This window comes from Vidua macroura, chromosome 15, assembly GCF_024509145.1.
Source record: "Vidua macroura isolate BioBank_ID:100142 chromosome 15, ASM2450914v1, whole genome shotgun sequence".
In the NCBI taxonomy this organism is placed as follows: Eukaryota; Metazoa; Chordata; class Aves; order Passeriformes; family Viduidae; genus Vidua; species Vidua macroura.
The window spans coordinates 17,395,740-17,411,070 of NC_071585.1; the positions used below are offsets into that span (position 1 = coordinate 17,395,740).

The 15,331-nt window shown below is 62.4% G+C and overlaps 1 protein-coding gene across 6 annotated transcripts in view; it reads left to right on the forward strand.

The window, feature by feature from the left end:
* Positions 1–14,313, forward strand: part of ABLIM3 (actin binding LIM protein family member 3) — a 47,789-nt gene extending 33,476 nt beyond the window's left edge. For 2 of the 6 annotated variants that reach the window (XM_053991269.1, XM_053991270.1), the window contains exons 5-21: positions 505–631; positions 722–815; positions 4,302–4,389; positions 4,886–4,944; positions 5,182–5,253; positions 5,613–5,768; positions 6,623–6,652; positions 7,135–7,264; positions 7,988–8,086; positions 9,293–9,343; positions 10,583–10,702; positions 10,948–11,012; positions 11,338–11,485; positions 12,070–12,099; positions 12,491–12,549; positions 13,062–13,122; positions 13,213–13,544. In XM_053991269.1, coding sequence (XP_053847244.1) covers positions 505–631; positions 722–815; positions 4,302–4,389; positions 4,886–4,944; positions 5,182–5,253; positions 5,613–5,768; positions 6,623–6,652; positions 7,135–7,264; positions 7,988–8,086; positions 9,293–9,343; positions 10,583–10,702; positions 10,948–11,012; positions 11,338–11,485; positions 12,070–12,099; positions 12,491–12,549; positions 13,062–13,122; positions 13,213–13,424 — 1,601 coding nt within the window. In that variant the 3' untranslated portion in view covers positions 13,425–13,544. Of the gene's footprint in view, positions 1–504; positions 632–721; positions 816–4,301; positions 4,390–4,885; positions 4,945–5,181; positions 5,254–5,612; positions 5,769–6,622; positions 6,653–7,134; positions 7,265–7,987; positions 8,087–9,292; positions 9,344–10,582; positions 10,703–10,947; positions 11,013–11,337; positions 11,486–12,069; positions 12,100–12,490; positions 12,550–13,061; positions 13,123–13,212; positions 13,545–13,734; positions 13,816–14,142 lie in introns of those variants that run through there. The other 4 variants (XM_053991275.1, XM_053991271.1, XM_053991272.1 and 1 more) reach the window with 4 other exon arrangements.
* Positions 14,314–15,331: the final 1,018 nt, after the last annotated feature.

A 15,331-nucleotide genomic window follows, 5' to 3' on the forward strand; every position in this document is an offset into this window, starting at 1 on the left:
CAGAACGAACCAGGCTGGAAAAGACCTTTGAGGTCATCGAGCCCAGCCTATGAGCCCACAGCTAAACCCTGGCACTGGGAGCCACGTCCAGGCTTTTTTAAACCCAGCCAGGGACGGTGACTCCAGCCCCGCCCTGGGCAGACCATTCCAGTGCCCAGTCACTCTTTCAGATAAGAATTTTTTCCTGATGTCCAGCTGGCCTGGCTCAGACTGGTCACCCCGAGGGAAGCCCAGCTCAGGGCTGTGGCTGGGTGCCAGCGGTACCTCAGAGGTCGCAGCTTTCCTGTGCCGGGGACAAGCAGAGGTGACAGATTTCCATAATGAAATCATCCCCACGAAGCTGCCTCGGGACCAGGGTGTTTGTAACAGCGTCATCCCTGGATCATGCTCCGGGGCAGGGCTTTCCCCTGGGTGTGAGGGGAGTGCCAGGGCTGTCACCCAGCCGGGGTGGCCCAGCAGCTGTGGGTGTCCCTGCTGTGCCCACATCCCCTCCTGTCCCTCCAGATTGCGCCGGCTGCAAGGAGGAGATCAAGCAGGGCCAGTCCCTGCTGGCCCTGGAGAAGCAGTGGCACGTCAGCTGCTTCAAGTGCCAAACGTGCGGGGTCATCCTCACCGGCGAGTACATCAGCAAGTGAGTGCCACCGTGCTGCGACATTCCGGGCTGGCCGCGGGGCTGGGGGCGTGGCGAGCTGGCACTCACCCCTTCTGTGCCCCTCCCAAGGGATGGCATCCCGTACTGTGAGTCCGACTACCACGCCCAGTTCGGCATCAAGTGCGAGACCTGTGACCGCTACATCAGTGGCCGCGTCCTGGAGGTGAGTGCCGGGGCTGCAGCCGCCCCACGCCGGCTCTGTGCCAGGGACATGCCCTGGGGAGGCGTGGCAGGGTGGCACCCTCCATCCCTGGGGGCCGTGGCTCGTCCTGCAGCAGCTCTGTCACAGCCTGAGCACCTCCTGTGGAGGGTGGGAGAGGGGGAAGCCACACCAGCGCTTGGACACTGGAGCTCGGGACACGACCGAGTCACGGTGGTCTGGGCTGCTGGGACCTGTCACGACCGAGTCAGGGTGGCCTGGGCTGCTGGGACCTGTCACGACCGAGTCACGGTGGCCTGGGCTGCTGGGACCTGTCACGACCGAGTCACGGTGGCCTGGGCTGCTGGGACCTCCCTGGGGGTGTGGGGGATCAGCCCCGAGCAGCTGCTGCCGTGCCGGGCTCGGGGTGTCCCCAGCCCTCCCCTGAGCGCATCCCTGTGCCAGCAGCCTGCCTGTTGCCTTGGAAACGCATCCCACACCGCTGCCGAGCCCGCCTGCGGGGCTGCAGCACCCTCCCGTGGGCAGCCATCCCCTGGCACACCCCCTGGCAGGGCCGAAAGCGGAGCAGGGGGTCCCCCTTCACCGGGGGAGGCTTTGCTGGGCTGCAGGAGCTGCTCTGGCAGAGGCAGGGAGGGATGCAGGGATTCCCCAGGGATGCCACCATGGCACAGGGGGATGCAGGAATTCACCATGGCACAGGGGGATGCAGGGATTCACCATGGCACAGGGGATGCAGGAATTCACCATGGCACAGGGGATGCAGGGATTCACCATGGCACAGGGGATGCAGAGATTCCCCATGGCAGAGGGATGCAGGAATTCACCATGGCACAGAGGGATGCAGAGATTCCCCATGGCAGAGGGATGCAGGGATTCACCATGGCACAGGGGGATGCAGGGATTCACCATGGCACGGGGGATGCAGGGATTCCCCAGGGGTGCCACCACGGGTGCAGGTGCCTGTGGGATGTGTTTTGGGCAGTGGTGGGGCTGTACAGCTGGTGAGGGATGGTGTTGGGGAAGGACAGAGAGGTCCATCAGGGCTGCTCCTTCCCATCTCCTGGGAGTGATGTCTCCTCTCATGCTTTCTGTTCTGTCCTAGTGCTGGCAAGGAAAAAAAAAAAAAAAACCAACCCAGAAAATCCAGCCTGAGGGTAATTTAAAGGCTCGGGAGGCACAGAGAAGGAAGCCTGGTGTGATTTTTTAGACCCTGTGATGGCACAGGGAGGCAGCAATGCTGGAATTGTGCTCAGTCACTCCTGAGACCTCCCTTTGCACAGGGCTGAGCAGGAGGGAAGGGCTCCCACAGCTCTGCCAGCCCCAGGTCGCAGTGACGGGGAGCTGCATCCCAAAATCAGGGGTGCCATGGCTCTGCAGGTGCCATGGGCTGGGGTGGCCGTGGCTCTGTGAGTCTCCAGCCTGCTGAGAGGTGTCCCAGGATGTTTCACTCACAGCCCCCCAAGAAGGGATCACCCTCCCTGTCCTGCCAGCCAGGCTGGGAGCTCCAGCCTGCCCACAGAACCTCTCCCGAGGCTGGAACAAATTGCCAGGAGCCTCCCAGCACCTCTGCCCAGCCCGGGGGGCTGTGTGTGCCTGGGAAAGCTTTCTGCTGACTCCAGGCTGGGGCAGCAGTGCCAGCCCTGCTGGGAGCATGAGCTCAGCACTGCAGCAGCTGCCCAGCACGAGCTCACGGCTCAGCAAATCTGAACGGAGCAGGACAAAGCCCTGACATCAAAGCCCTGCTGCTGCTCCTCCCCTGGGCACTGCCAGCCCCCCAAGAGCCCTGTGCCAGGGTAGAGCACCCTCAGGCACCCAGGGGTGTCAGCAGGGTGGTGTCACCTGGTTTGGGAGCAGGGGGAGAGGAGCCAGAGGGGGCCTGGGATTCCTGTCATCAAATCATGGAATGGGTGGGGTTGGAAGGGACCTTAAAGATCATCTCATTCCAGCCCCCCCTGGCCACCTTCCACTGTCCCAGGTTGATCCAAGCCCCATCCAGCCTGGCCTTGGACTCCTCCAGGGATGGAAGCCTGGGCTCCTCAGCCTCCCCGGGGTGTGGCTGCTCCCAGTATTGAACCGTCTGTGAATGCAGGGGCTTGAATTGTCCTCTCTGTCAGAGTGTGAAATGGAAAGGGTGCCTTTAAGGAATTTTAGGCATTGAGGAGCCTCCTGGTGCTATCCTGGCAGCCTCCAGGCTGTTCCCAACTGCTCCAGGCTGCCCAGCCAGGCTCGGATGATTAATGAGTCTTTAAGGGACCCAAGTGATAATGAGCAGGTCCCTTCCCTGCCCCACCAGCCTTGCACCAGCTGCAATAATAACCAGAATAAAGGGAACAAGGTTTGTGCATGGTTTGGAGGAGTTCTGGGGTGTTGAGGTTTGGGGTGGCTTTTGGAGAAGGTGTGTGATGAAGTGAAGGTTGGGAATGGGCTGGGACACTCCTGGGGGAGCAGCCAGCCTCCCTCCACATGCAGTGGTTTGGGTTGGCACAGGGCTGGCCCCTCCCTGCACTGCAAGGAGAGGAAGAGAGGTCCAAACTCTCCAAACTCCTCCTGCCTGTCCCAAAACCTGCCACTCATTCTTGGCATAAACTGGAGGGACCGACAGCCATCTGCACCCCAAGGACACTGAATTCCAGGTTGATTTGATGGGCAGGATCCCAGTTATCCTTGCAGCAAATCTCTCTGTTGATCCTCCTGTTTCCACCTCCTACTATCATAACCCTCTTCTTTATAGGCAAAAGCCTCATCCTCCCTCTGCCACCTTCAATTATTCTCCCTCTTCTCCTGGTTTATTGTGGGAGTAAAAAGTTCTTTAGGGTTGAGCCGTACCAGCCCAGGTTCCTCCTGCCCTGAGCTGGCTCCCAGCCCATAACTGAAATGCAGACAGACACTTGGGGCAGGAGCAAGCTCCCAGTTCCAGCTGTTAGCCCTGTCAGGAGAGCCAAAGGAGCAGCCCAGCTTCCTGTCAGCTGGGGAAGAGCCTGTGCCCAGCACTGAAACGGGAGCAGAGGAGGGAAGATCCTTCAGGGACAGGAGCTGGCAGTGATGGGCAGGGAGGCCTTTGGGATCCTTCTCCCTTTGCTGCTTCCCTGCTGTGACACCTGGGGCCAAATTTGCTGCTTTTCTTCAAATGTGTGGAGGAAGAGCTGGTGCAAAGCCTGGCTGCAGAGGGTCTTGGCCATTCCCAGAGTGCCAGCTTTGTAGGGACGCTGTCCCTGGTGGTCTGGGACCCCCTGGCTCTGCTTGGTGTTGAAGGTTTCGAGGCGAGCACAAGGTTCCTGGTCTGACTCGCAGCCCAGCAGGTTGCAAACGGGGATGAAGCATTCTCTGGTTTTCTCCATGGGATGTGGAGGCCTCCAGGGCCACCCCAGAGAGTTTGTTCACCTCATCACTGTCGGTGGCAGCAGCGAGGGCTGGCAGGGTCACTCGGGGACAGGGGCAGGTCACCGTGTCCTGCCTCGCTCAGGGGCTCCTCTCTGCTCGCCCGTGCAGGCAGGAGGGAAGCACTACCACCCCACCTGTGCCAGATGTGTGCGCTGCCACCAGATGTTCACAGAGGGAGAGGAGATGTACCTGACAGGTAGGGCTGTGGCCAGCATGGCTGGGGGGGGGGGGGGGCCTTGGGGTTCGGGTCCTCACGGCACTTGGAAGGGTCTCTTTGTGGAGCAGTGCCAGGGATCCCCCTCTCCACTGCTCTCCGGCTGCTGTGCAAAAATCATCGCTCTCCACGAACCCTGCCCTGCCCCTCAGCTGGGAGCTTTTCATCTCCCACACACCTGGGCAAAGCCCAACCTCTGCTCCCTCCAGCCCAAAGGATGGAGGGGTTGTGGTGCCCCAAGCTCGGTGTCACCCCGGTTTAACCAGCAGCAACTGGTTGGGCCACCCCAAATCCACCCGAGGTTGCTGTCCCAGCTGAGGTTTGGCCCCTGCCCTGTTCTGTTCCTTATCACAGACACTCGGTCCCCACTGCCCTGCACGTTCCCGTGGCACTGCTGGAGGTGGCAGGGACCTGGCTGACCCCTGACAGGGGGTGGCCGTGTGTGGGGCTGAACTGTCCCTTTTTTGCTGCCTTGCAGGCTCTGAAGTGTGGCACCCCATCTGCAAGCAGGCAGCCAGAGCAGAGAAGAAGCTGAAGGTAGGCAGCGGGGTGAGGTGGCACACCCCAGGCACCACTGTCCTCCAGTCCCTGCTGGAACTGAACTGCTTTGGCAGCGCCCACACCTGGAGTGGCTTCCTGAGGCTGCCCAGAGGATGATGGGTGGCTGTGGCTGAGGCTGTGACAGTGAAATCCAGCCCCAAACCAGAATTCTGCCTGCTCAGGGGCCCCTCCTTGCCCTGCTCTCACCTGCCCTCCCCCTTTGTGCCTCCACAGCACAGAAGGACGTCAGAAACCTCCATCTCCCCCCCTGGCTCCAGCATCGGCTCCCCAAACCGTGTCATCTGCGTAAGTCCAGCCTGCCCCTCCCCCAGGGATGGCAGCAGCAGCTGCCAGAGCTGCTCTTCGGTGGGACAAGCCCGGAATTTGGGGACAGCACACACAAGTCCCCTTGTCCCAGCAGCACGCTGTGCCACCGGTGCCAGGGCACAGCTCAGGAGCGCTCAGGGGGCACAGTCCTGCCCTCCCAGCTCCTCTGCCCTCCCACTGCTGCCTCTCGGGCCTCTCCTCTTACCTGTCCCTGCTGCTGGGGTGACAATGGGCTCTGTCCACCCTGTGCTGGCTCCACACTGTGCGCTCCAGCCTCCCTTCCCCTCTCTCCTCCTCTTCCTTTCCATCTCTCTGTCTCTGTCTCTCCCTCTCCCTAGGCCAAAGTGGATAATGAGATCCTTAATTACAAAGACCTGGCAGCTCTTCCCAAGATTAAAGCCATCTATGAAGTGCAGCGTCCTGACCTCATTTCCTACGAGCCCTATCACAGATACACGTCGGATGAGACGCTGGAGAGATATAGCTATGGGGAGGTACCGAGGCTGCAGAAACCCTGCTGGCATGTGCAGGAACGGGCCCCAGGCTGGGGAGAGCTGTGGGGGGCTTCTTCGTGCCAGTGGGAACAGTGCAGGGGGGCAGGAGTGGGGCAGGGCCTCTCCCAGAGGCTCGGGGAGGGTCGGTGATGGAGGTAGAGGTGACGCTGCTGTAGAGTCAGAGAGATCCCAGTGACCTCAGGGCATGTGCAGGGACAGGCAGGGCTGCTTGAGAGGAGTGATGGGCAGGGAATGCACCCCTCACAGCCCTGAGCCTGGCAGGCAATCCAGAACAGCACCTCTGGAGCACCTCTGGAGCACCTCTGGAGCAGGGCTGCCCAGCTGGGTGCTGGCCCTGCAGCCAGGGAAGGGGCTGGGGCAGTGCATTTCTGCAGGGCTGCGAGGAGGGCATGCTCAGGCACAGGACTGTCCTGCCAGCCCTGCTGGGGCTGCTGGGTGAGCTCATGGAAGGAGAGGGTCTGAGCAGCTCTCACAGGAGGGGCACCTGAAGCGGTGCTGGAAGAGGATTTGGCAGCAGCCCCTCTCACATCCCCGTCCCAAGGTTCCGTCACAAGCCTGGTGTCCTGCAGCCCACCCAGGATGGTGCAGGCAGCGTGGCCATGGCCCTCTGTGCCTCCCCCTCTGCAGAGAGGTCTCTGAGAGGTGACAGCTGCTGATTCCTCCTGCCAGTTCCTCTCCTGGCCAGGGGCTCCCTGCCCAGTCCTGCCCTGGCTGTACCCCCCGTGTAACACGAGCTGCTGTGGGACCCCAGTTTGTCACTGCCCCTCTTAACCGTGTGCTGTCTCTCTCTCTCTCTCTCTTTTCCTCCTCACTTTGCCTCCTGCTGCCTCCAGTCCCTGGGGACCCTCTCCCCATACTCACAGGTAATGCCCCTGTGGGCACTGGGCGTCTGTCACCTGCTGCAGCCTCAGCATGTCCCTCTGCCCAGAGCCTCTGCTGCTCGTCCCCCGGGGCTGGTGGCTGCCCCAGGGTGTGGGGAGATGGGGAGGGGGGCTGTCGTGTCCTTCAGGCCCCAAGGAGAGCAGGGTGAAAGCCCTCCCTGGCAGAATGGCCCCAGGGTGCAGCTTCTGCCCCGTGGAGGGAGCCGCCGGTAACTGGGAACAAGTTCAAGGGGAGGGGACAATCTCCAGGCACAAAACCTCTGGCTGGACACTGGTCCCAAACCCTGGGCTTCGCTGCCTGTGCCTTGGCAGGGGCGAGGCAGGGCAGGCTGGGGACCCCTCCGGCCTCAGAGGACGCAGTGTCACACACAGAGCACCCCCCGGGCTGCCCCAGGCAGGGACCCCCACCCGTGGGACACCTCCTGCCAGCTCTAACCCCGCTCTCCACACCTTCCCCACCCCAGGACATCTACGAGAGCTTCGACACGCGGCAGAGGCGAGCCTCCAGCCCTGGCTACATCGACTCCCCCACCTACAGCCGCCAGGGCATGTCCCCCACCATCCCCAGGTCCCCCCACCATTTCTACCGCTCAGGTGAGGATTTGGGCTGCAAACCCAACCGCCAGGTGGAGAGAGGATCACAAAAATATCTCTGGGATTTCTGTGGTTTCTCATCTGGCGAGCAGCAGGAGGCCTGGGGGCTGCCCACGGTGGAGAGCAGTGCCCAGCTCTGCACATCCTCTGCTTCTCCAAACTCTCGCCAGCAGCAAGGAGAGGCCAAGGGGAATTTGGGGCTCAGGCAGGATGGGGTGACCTCCAGCTCTGGTGAAAACCCCTCAGCTGCGTTGGTGGCTCTGGGAGGGGTGTGCAGGGGAGTGCTTGTGCCCAGGGAGCTCCTTGCACACGGGCATGCACGCACAGCCCGGAGCACGGCGGGGAGCAGAGCGTGCCGGGGCCGGTGCCTCCCGTCCTCTGGAGCTGCGCAGGAAGGACTGGAACGCTCTGAGGTCGGCTGAGAGCCCCGCTGCACCGCCAAGGGCTCGTCACTGCCTCTGCAGCACGCTCGGCTTTCCTGGCAGCGCTGGGGCAGCGGCCAGCCCCGCACCGGGCTTTCCTCCGCCTCCGCAGATGCGGGGAATCTTCCCCCCGCTCCGTCACTGCCACCGCTGCACCGCAGCCCGGCGCACGTCCCCGTCACCCCGCTCTCACACGGGTGGCCCCCGCTGTTCTAACACCGCTGCATTTAACGCCCATTTTCTTCTGCCTCTTGTTCTCTCTCTCGGTCACTCACGGCTGCTTCTGCTCGGCCCCGCGTAGGCACCGAGAGCGGGCGCAGCTCCCCCTACTATAGCCAGTTAGATGTGAGGTCCTCCACTCCAACCTCATACCAAGCTCCCAAGCATTTCCACATCCCAGGTAGGCTCCGGAGCGCCCCGCTGCCCCGGGAGCGCCGTGTCCGTGGCATGCCCGCATGTGCCGTCCCCGCTGTGTCGCATGCGTAGCTCCGCCGCCTGCCTAGAGCCAGCTGGCAGCAGGATCTACCCCTGGTAGAGGCCATCCATAAACAGGACCTACGGCTTGAACCCTCCTCCTTCTCCCCTCCCCGTCACCACCCGGAGGTCCCAGAGCCGCCCGGAGTCTGCTTGATCCTTGCAACATCCCTCTTCCTCCTCCTCCTCCTCCCCGCCCTCCCTCCACTCCCCACACGAGGATGAGCGCCCTGGTGAGAGCCTGTCCCCTGCCCTGCCTTCCCCCCAGGGTCACCAGCCGGAGCGCGTCCGCCAGAGGCGTTTCCACACCCACCCGCTACAGATGACTATTTTATACTCCCCCTAGGGCCCGCCGCTCCCTCCCCCCAGACTCTCCTGGGCTTGCCAGATGCCTGCTCCCCTTCTGCAGGGATTGCAGGGGGCCACCAGGTAAGGGCCACCACCCGCTCCCGGCCACGCAGAGCCCACGGGGACGGGGACGGAGCGGGCAGGAAGGGAGAGCGGGTTGGGAAGCAGGCAGAGCTGCCCATCACCCCTCAGCGGGGGCAGAACCCCGCACCGGCTGTTTGTCAGACCCCAACTCAGCTGTTGGCATCTCCCCGTGCCCCAAAAGCCTGGCACCCTCCCCAGGGCATCGCTGATGCCCTGAGGACACCCAGAGGCTCCCCCCAGCTCCGCTCCCTGCCCATCCCTGCCCTCCCGCTGCCGCTCGGTGGTTTATGGATGGCCCCTTCCCTGCTCCAGCTCGCTTTCCCTCCCGACTCGCTCTTTTCTCTCTCTGCTGCGGAAAGAGGCTTTGGCTGATGTTGGCTCGCCCCAGGTAGCTCGCAGGCGGCTCTTGCCGGTGCTGGCACCCCGAGAACGCGCCGCGGGTGCCCGGCTGGCAGGCTGTGCCCGCCGCCGCGGTGCATGTGCTGTCGCTGGGCGCTCACTGCATGTCCTGGCACGCCGGGACCGCGCTCCCGTGCCCTCCCGGGGCACCCGAGGGCGCGGAGGCGGCTGTGTGATGGAAGCGTGGCGTGGGGGGGTTGGTGGCTCCCGCAGGACCCGTGTCCTGCGCGCTCTCAGCACGCCCACACTCACCTCCCTCTCCCCTTTCTTTCTTCCCTTTCTCTCTCTCTTCTCCCACCAGCTGCTGGCGAGAGTAACATCTACAGGAAGCCGCCCATCTACAAGCGGCACGGTACGGTCTGGCTGCCGTGTCCCTGTCCCCGTGTCACCCCGGGGAGGGGAGCGGCGTGCTCAGGGGCTGGCTGGGAGACGGGGCAGGCATCAGGGTTTGGGTGCTGGGCTTCGCTGGGATGCTCCTGCTCTGGGCAGCAGAGAGGGGGACAGGTGGGGGACAGGTGTGACTTTGGACCGCGTCCCTGCTGTGAGGGATGGAGCAAAGGCTGGCAGTGGCACCAGGGATGGCTGTGGGAGGCGGAGCAGGGCTTTGGTGGGTCAAGGGAGTCAGAGCAACCTCAGAAAGGGGATGAAAAAAAGCAATTTGCAGTTTCACATGCAGCCCTGGAGGAAAAATCACAGCCCATCCTGGGTGGCTGTTCCAGCATGAAACAGGCCTGGGGGTGTTGCAGGTTGGGGAGGGTGTTTGGGTGGCCCTCAGTGTTTGGTGCCTCAGTGTTTGGTGGCTCTCAGTGGGGCTGGCTTGCTCTGTCCCCGCTTGCTCCCGCTCCCGGAGGGACAGCAGCTCCCCCTGAGCAGTAACTGTGTCTCCTCTCTCTCCCCGGCTCTCCCCTCCCTCCTGCTCAATTCCCACCGCCCGCTGCTGCCTGCTCCTGCTGCTGTAAGTACCTGCTGGGTCCCCTGTGCCTGCCGGAGGTGTGGGATGGCTCTGCCACCTCCTGTCCCTGGTGCTCCTTCCCCTGTCACTCTCCTGGCCTCTGGTGCAGCAGAACTCACCCCGGGCTCCCCCGTGTGCTGTCGAGGCTGTGTCCCCAGCCTGAGCACCCTGTGTGTCCCTGCCATGGGGACCAAGCCCTGCCAGAACCCCTCTGCTGCCACCTTTCCCTGGCAGAACCCAGAGAGCCCCGTCCCTGCTGGGTCTGAACCTTCCTCCATCCCCTCTGTCACCTCCTGGGGACGGGACAGCACAGGCAGCTCGGTGGCACTGGTGGGACTGGGATGAGCACGCTGCAGGAGCCAGCACTTGTGGTGCCGTGGGCTCTCAGCCGTTTGGGTCCCTTCCCAGCCACATCAGTGACATCCCCTGCTTGTCCCTGTCCCCAGCGTCTGCCTCAGCACCCTTGAGGAGGTGTCAGCAGTCGGAAAACCGATTATTCCCAGCTCTGCTCCGTGCTGGCCCAGACACAAATCCCTGGCAGTCCTGGGGAGGCGAGAGGATGTGCCTTGGTTTGGGGCGGATCTCTGCAGATCCTCACCTTGGCTCTGCCCGCTCCTTTTGCAGACAACCCCCCTGCAGCCACGAAAAGCAAAACCAGCGAGGACATCGCGCAGTCATCCAAGTACAGCCCTGCCTACTCCCCAGATCCCTACTACCACTCCGAGTCGGAATACTGGTCCTTCCAAGGCTCACCCAAAGGTAACAAATTCCCCTTGGCCTGGGAGAAAGGGAAAACCCATTCCTGCCCCACGTTTTCTGGGAGGAAACCCCGTTTTCAGTTGGGTGTGAGCACAAAAGTGGGGTTGGGCCGAGGTACCTGCCAAGGTGACCCCAAAACCCAAGGAGTGTCTGGGAGCCAACTGTCCCCATGCAGTTGGGGGCTGCCTCCTCCCTGCCTGCCCCCACTTTTGTCCCCAGCTGACCCCTGACGTGTCTCCTTGCAGCTCCCCGGGCCCGGAGGTTCTCGTCAGGTGGCGAGGAGGATGGGTACGACCGGGGCATGCACAAGGTGAGTGCCAGCCCTGCTGGGCACAGCCAGCACCAAACTGTCCCCACCTGGCTCTTGGGGAGAAGGCTCAGCCCAGCTCTGCCACCCGAGAAGGTGCCACCACCACCATCTCTGCTGCCCTCGGCCATCTGTCCCCTCCCGGCCACCCCCAGCAGGGGCTCTGAAGGAGGGGGAGAGCATCCCCCTGCCGAGGCACCCCCACCCCAGCACCTCGTCCTCAGGAGATGCCCAGCCCGTGCCAGGGGATGCTGTGCCCTTCTGTGGTGTGCCAGAGAGGGCTGGGCAGGGACAGGAAGAGTGCAAGGTGGCTTTTCCCCCCTGCCAGATCCAGAGTGGCATCGGGAGGCTGATCCTGAGGGAGGAGATGAAGGCTCGCTCCAACTCCTACGCAGACCCCTGGACACCCCCTCGCAGCTCGGCCAGCAGCAGGGAGGCCCTGCACACAGCGGGCTACGAGGGCTCCCTCAATGGCTGTAAGGCTGTCCCTCTGTCCCTCTGTCCCACCCGGCACAGCCCCAGCCCCTCCGGAGATCTGCAGGGTGGAGAGGGAGGAATGGGATGAGGAAAGGGCTGATGAGAGGTGCTGGGCATGGAGCTGGGCTTGGGAGGGTCTTTTCCTCTCTGGAGGGCTCCGTCCATCCCCTGTGCCCCAGCTGGGAGGGGGCATTGCCCACTGGGGCAGCCCGGAATGGCTGAAGGATCGGGGATCTGGCAGCACAGCCATGCCCAGGTGCTGTCACCTGTTTTGGGCTGGCACCTCTGGGACCTCCTGGCCCCCCAGGGCTGCCTTGCTTGCCCTGCTCTTCTCACAGAGCCCCCGGGACACCCAGCCCTGCCCTGGGGGCCTGGGGGGGCACTTCAGAGCCTGGCAGCACAGATGGCTCTGTCCATTCCACGCTCTCCTTCCTCACGGAGCTGGGTGTGGACGCTCAGGGAGCCCCTCAGCCCTGTGGGGTCCTGAAAGCCCCAAGGAGGATCCGTGGGGCTGGGCATGGACAGTTCTGCGTGGCATGGGGTGCTTGGCCCTCCCTGACAGCCGGCTCTGCTCTCCTTGCAGCTCCCCGAACCCATTACCTGGCCGACAGCGGTGAGTGCCTGAGCTGAGCCCGCCCCCAGCCCGGGGGGCAGAGCCCGAGCTGGAGGAGGTGCTGGGACCAGGGAGGGGACAAGGGAAACCACGAAGGAGCCCTTGAAAGCCTGGGTTGGGATAGAGCTGAAGCAGGGCACAGAGGATGAGTCGGGGGAACTGGGAGAGGAGAATGTGTTGCTCTCTAGGGGGAGGTGAGAGGGCTGCCACGGGAAAGGGGTTTTGGGGAGAGGAATATCAGCACGGGAGGAAGGCAGGCTGGAAATGAGCTGGAGCTGGAAGGAGACAGAGCTGGGAGCACAGAGGCAGAGGGTGGACCAGTAGGGGCTGTCCTGGCGTGTGAGGCTCATTCCTGCTTTTTCCCTGATGGCCTTTGGTGGCTTCTTTGCAGATCCCCTCATTTCTAAGTCGGCCTCCCTTCCTGCCTACAGGAGGAACGGGCTGCACAGGGTGAGTGCCTCCTGCTGCTGCCAGGCGTTCCCCAATCTCCCAGGCGTTCCCCATTCTCTTCTCCCAGGCATTCCCCCACTGTCCCAGGCTTCTCCAAGCCCCAGTGCTCCCTTTCCATCATGGGATGTCCTGTTTCCCCCTCCTCTGCATCCTTGCTGTCACTGCTGCCCTGTGCCAATCCAACAGTTATTATTATCATTAATAATCATTATTTATTGGGGTCCAAAGTGCCCTGTCCAGGCAGTGTCTGCCCTGAAACTCCCACGGGGCAATTTCCAGAGGGATGCTGGTGTTGCTTTCCAGCAGGAGAGCTTTGCCTTATATCCTGGGGATTGTTTGGGATCAGGAGTTCTGCTCCTGCCTCCGTGTGACCTGCGCTTGTCACCTCGTGCCTCGCTTTCCCTGCTGGCGGGTGGGGACCTCGGTGGCCTCCCCTGGGGACGTGGGAGGCGCCACTCCGGGTGTCTGGAGGAGCCTCCCTCTCACTGCCCTGCTCTCCACCCCTCCCGCAGCCTCCCAGCGCGGAGCTCTTCCACTACGACAGCACCAACGCCGTCAACTGGGGGATGCGAGGTGAGGGCGCAGGGCTGGGACCCCGCGGGGGAGGGTGGTGACAGCAGAGGGCTCCTGTGGCTCACGTGTCTCCTTCTGCTCTCCCCACAGAGTACAAGGTAAGACCCTTCTGCTGCCAGGAGCGGCCACCAGCCAGAGCCAGGAGTGCCAGGGATGTGTGTCCGTGTGTCCCCAGGCTCTTCAGAGGGAAGCTTTGCCCTCTGCCTCTGTTCTCCTCCATCCTGGACCTGGCAGCCCCATCCCAGCCCTGTGGGGCTCACACCAGAGTCCCTCCCCTCCTAACAGGTCCCAAGTGCTGCTGAGCAGAATTGTCCCCCCGGGTGAGGAGCAGAGCAGGGGGGTTGTGCTGGTGCCTTCCTGCTCACGCTCGTGCCTGGCTCATTCCTGCTTTTGCACAGTGAGCAGGTGGTTCCAGAGCCACCATGGAGATTCAGGGTGGATCAGAGTCACCCTGAGAGCAGTTCCCACCTCTCCTTGTCCCACCCAAGCCCTGGAGTCAGCTGTGCCACCCAACCCCTGTTAAATACAGCGGGAGGCCTTGCCCTCATTGCCAAGTGTGCCCCAAGTGTCTCGTGGCTGCCCCACGGTGTCCCTGTCCCTGTCCCCGTGCAGATTTACCCCTACGAGCTGCTCCTGGTGAAGACGAGGGGGAGGAACCAGCTGCCCAAAGATGTGGACAGGACTCGGTTAGAGGTGAGAAGAGCCTTTTTCACTGGGGACAATCAGGGCACAGAGGGACCTGATCCCACGGGGCGGCCCTGGCACGCAGTGTGTGGGGCTCGTGGCCGTGTCAGGAGCGTCTCCACATCTGCTCAGGGGCACACGAGTGTCAGGGCACTGTCACAGGGCTCCTGCTGCTCCCCTGTGCCTGTGGCAGGGGCAGGAGGGAGGCAGGTCCTCCCCTTTTCCCGAGGGAGCAGTGCTGGGGCTCGTGTCACCCCATTGTCCCAGCGGGCAGGGGGTGCCCTCAGACCTCCTGGAAGGTGCCCAGCTCTGGCCCAGCCTCCCATTTCTCCCCAGAGGCACTTGTCCCAGGAGGAATTCTACCAGATCTTCGGGATGACCATGGCCGAGTTCGACCGCCTGGCGCTGTGGAAGAGGAACGAGCTGAAGAAGCAGGCCCGGCTGTTTTAAACGCAGTGCACTATAAATATATACATACCTATAAATATATACATAGAGAGATCTCTATATTGCAGCTCTGTATGATTCTCGGGGCTGTACGGGCCACAGGGGCCCTCTCTGCACCCCTGAGAGTGAATTGGAGTCTTGCAGATCGTTTGGTGCTCTGTGTTTCCTTTCCTTTCCCAGCCTGATTTCTCTGTGGATCCCCGGGTTCTGCCCAGACTCGGTGTCTGTCACTGCTGCCCCTCAGGGACACCAGGGCAGGGCGAGGATTTTCCTGCTGCAGCCACGGTGCCTGGGGCTGGCAGAGAGCAGGGGTTTGGGATGGGGGCTGCACTGGGGTGTCCCATCCCCTTCTGCTCAGCTGGGCTGTGGAGTAGGGGTGGAAAAGGCCCTGGGCACAACGGCAGGAAAGTGGGATCTCACTCCAGGCTCCTTAAATCCATCCCTGCCTTAGGATGGGAGGATTTGTTACTGGCAAGTCCCTGCCTTGGCCAGGACTAGGGGCACTTCAGGGTCTGAAATGCAGAGCTTGGGGCAGGGGATAGAAGTGGTGGGGACCCTCAGTCCCAATCCCTCCTGGGCTGGTGGCTTTCCCTGCAAAGCTTGGGTTGCCCCAGAGCCAGTTTATCCTCCCAAGGTGCCAGAATAGCCACTTGCCATCCCCAAACCCAGCCCTTCTTAAGTGGAACAGCCAAAGCCACCTCCTGCCTTGTGCAGTTTCTTGCTGCTCTTCAGGTTTGTCCAGGGCTGAGTATTCCAGGATATTCCAGCTGGGAGCTGGTGGAAGGCCAGAGGAGAGGAGTGGGAAATGCAGGTCCCCACTACCTGCTGGACCTCTCCTGGGTTTTCCTGAATTCCCCATCACAGCTGCCTGAGTCCCTGATGAATCCCTCTGGGAATGAAGGCAATTCCCTCCACTGCAAACTCTACCTGTTTGTATCCCAAACTCTGTGGGATAACTTTTTTTGCTTGCCTTATTTTTTTTTTTCATAAAACGAATAAGGTTGTTTCCACGCAAACACAGCTTGCCTGCTGTCTGTGGTGGTCTGCTTTCCTGTTTGCTCGTCCTGCAGGATTTTCA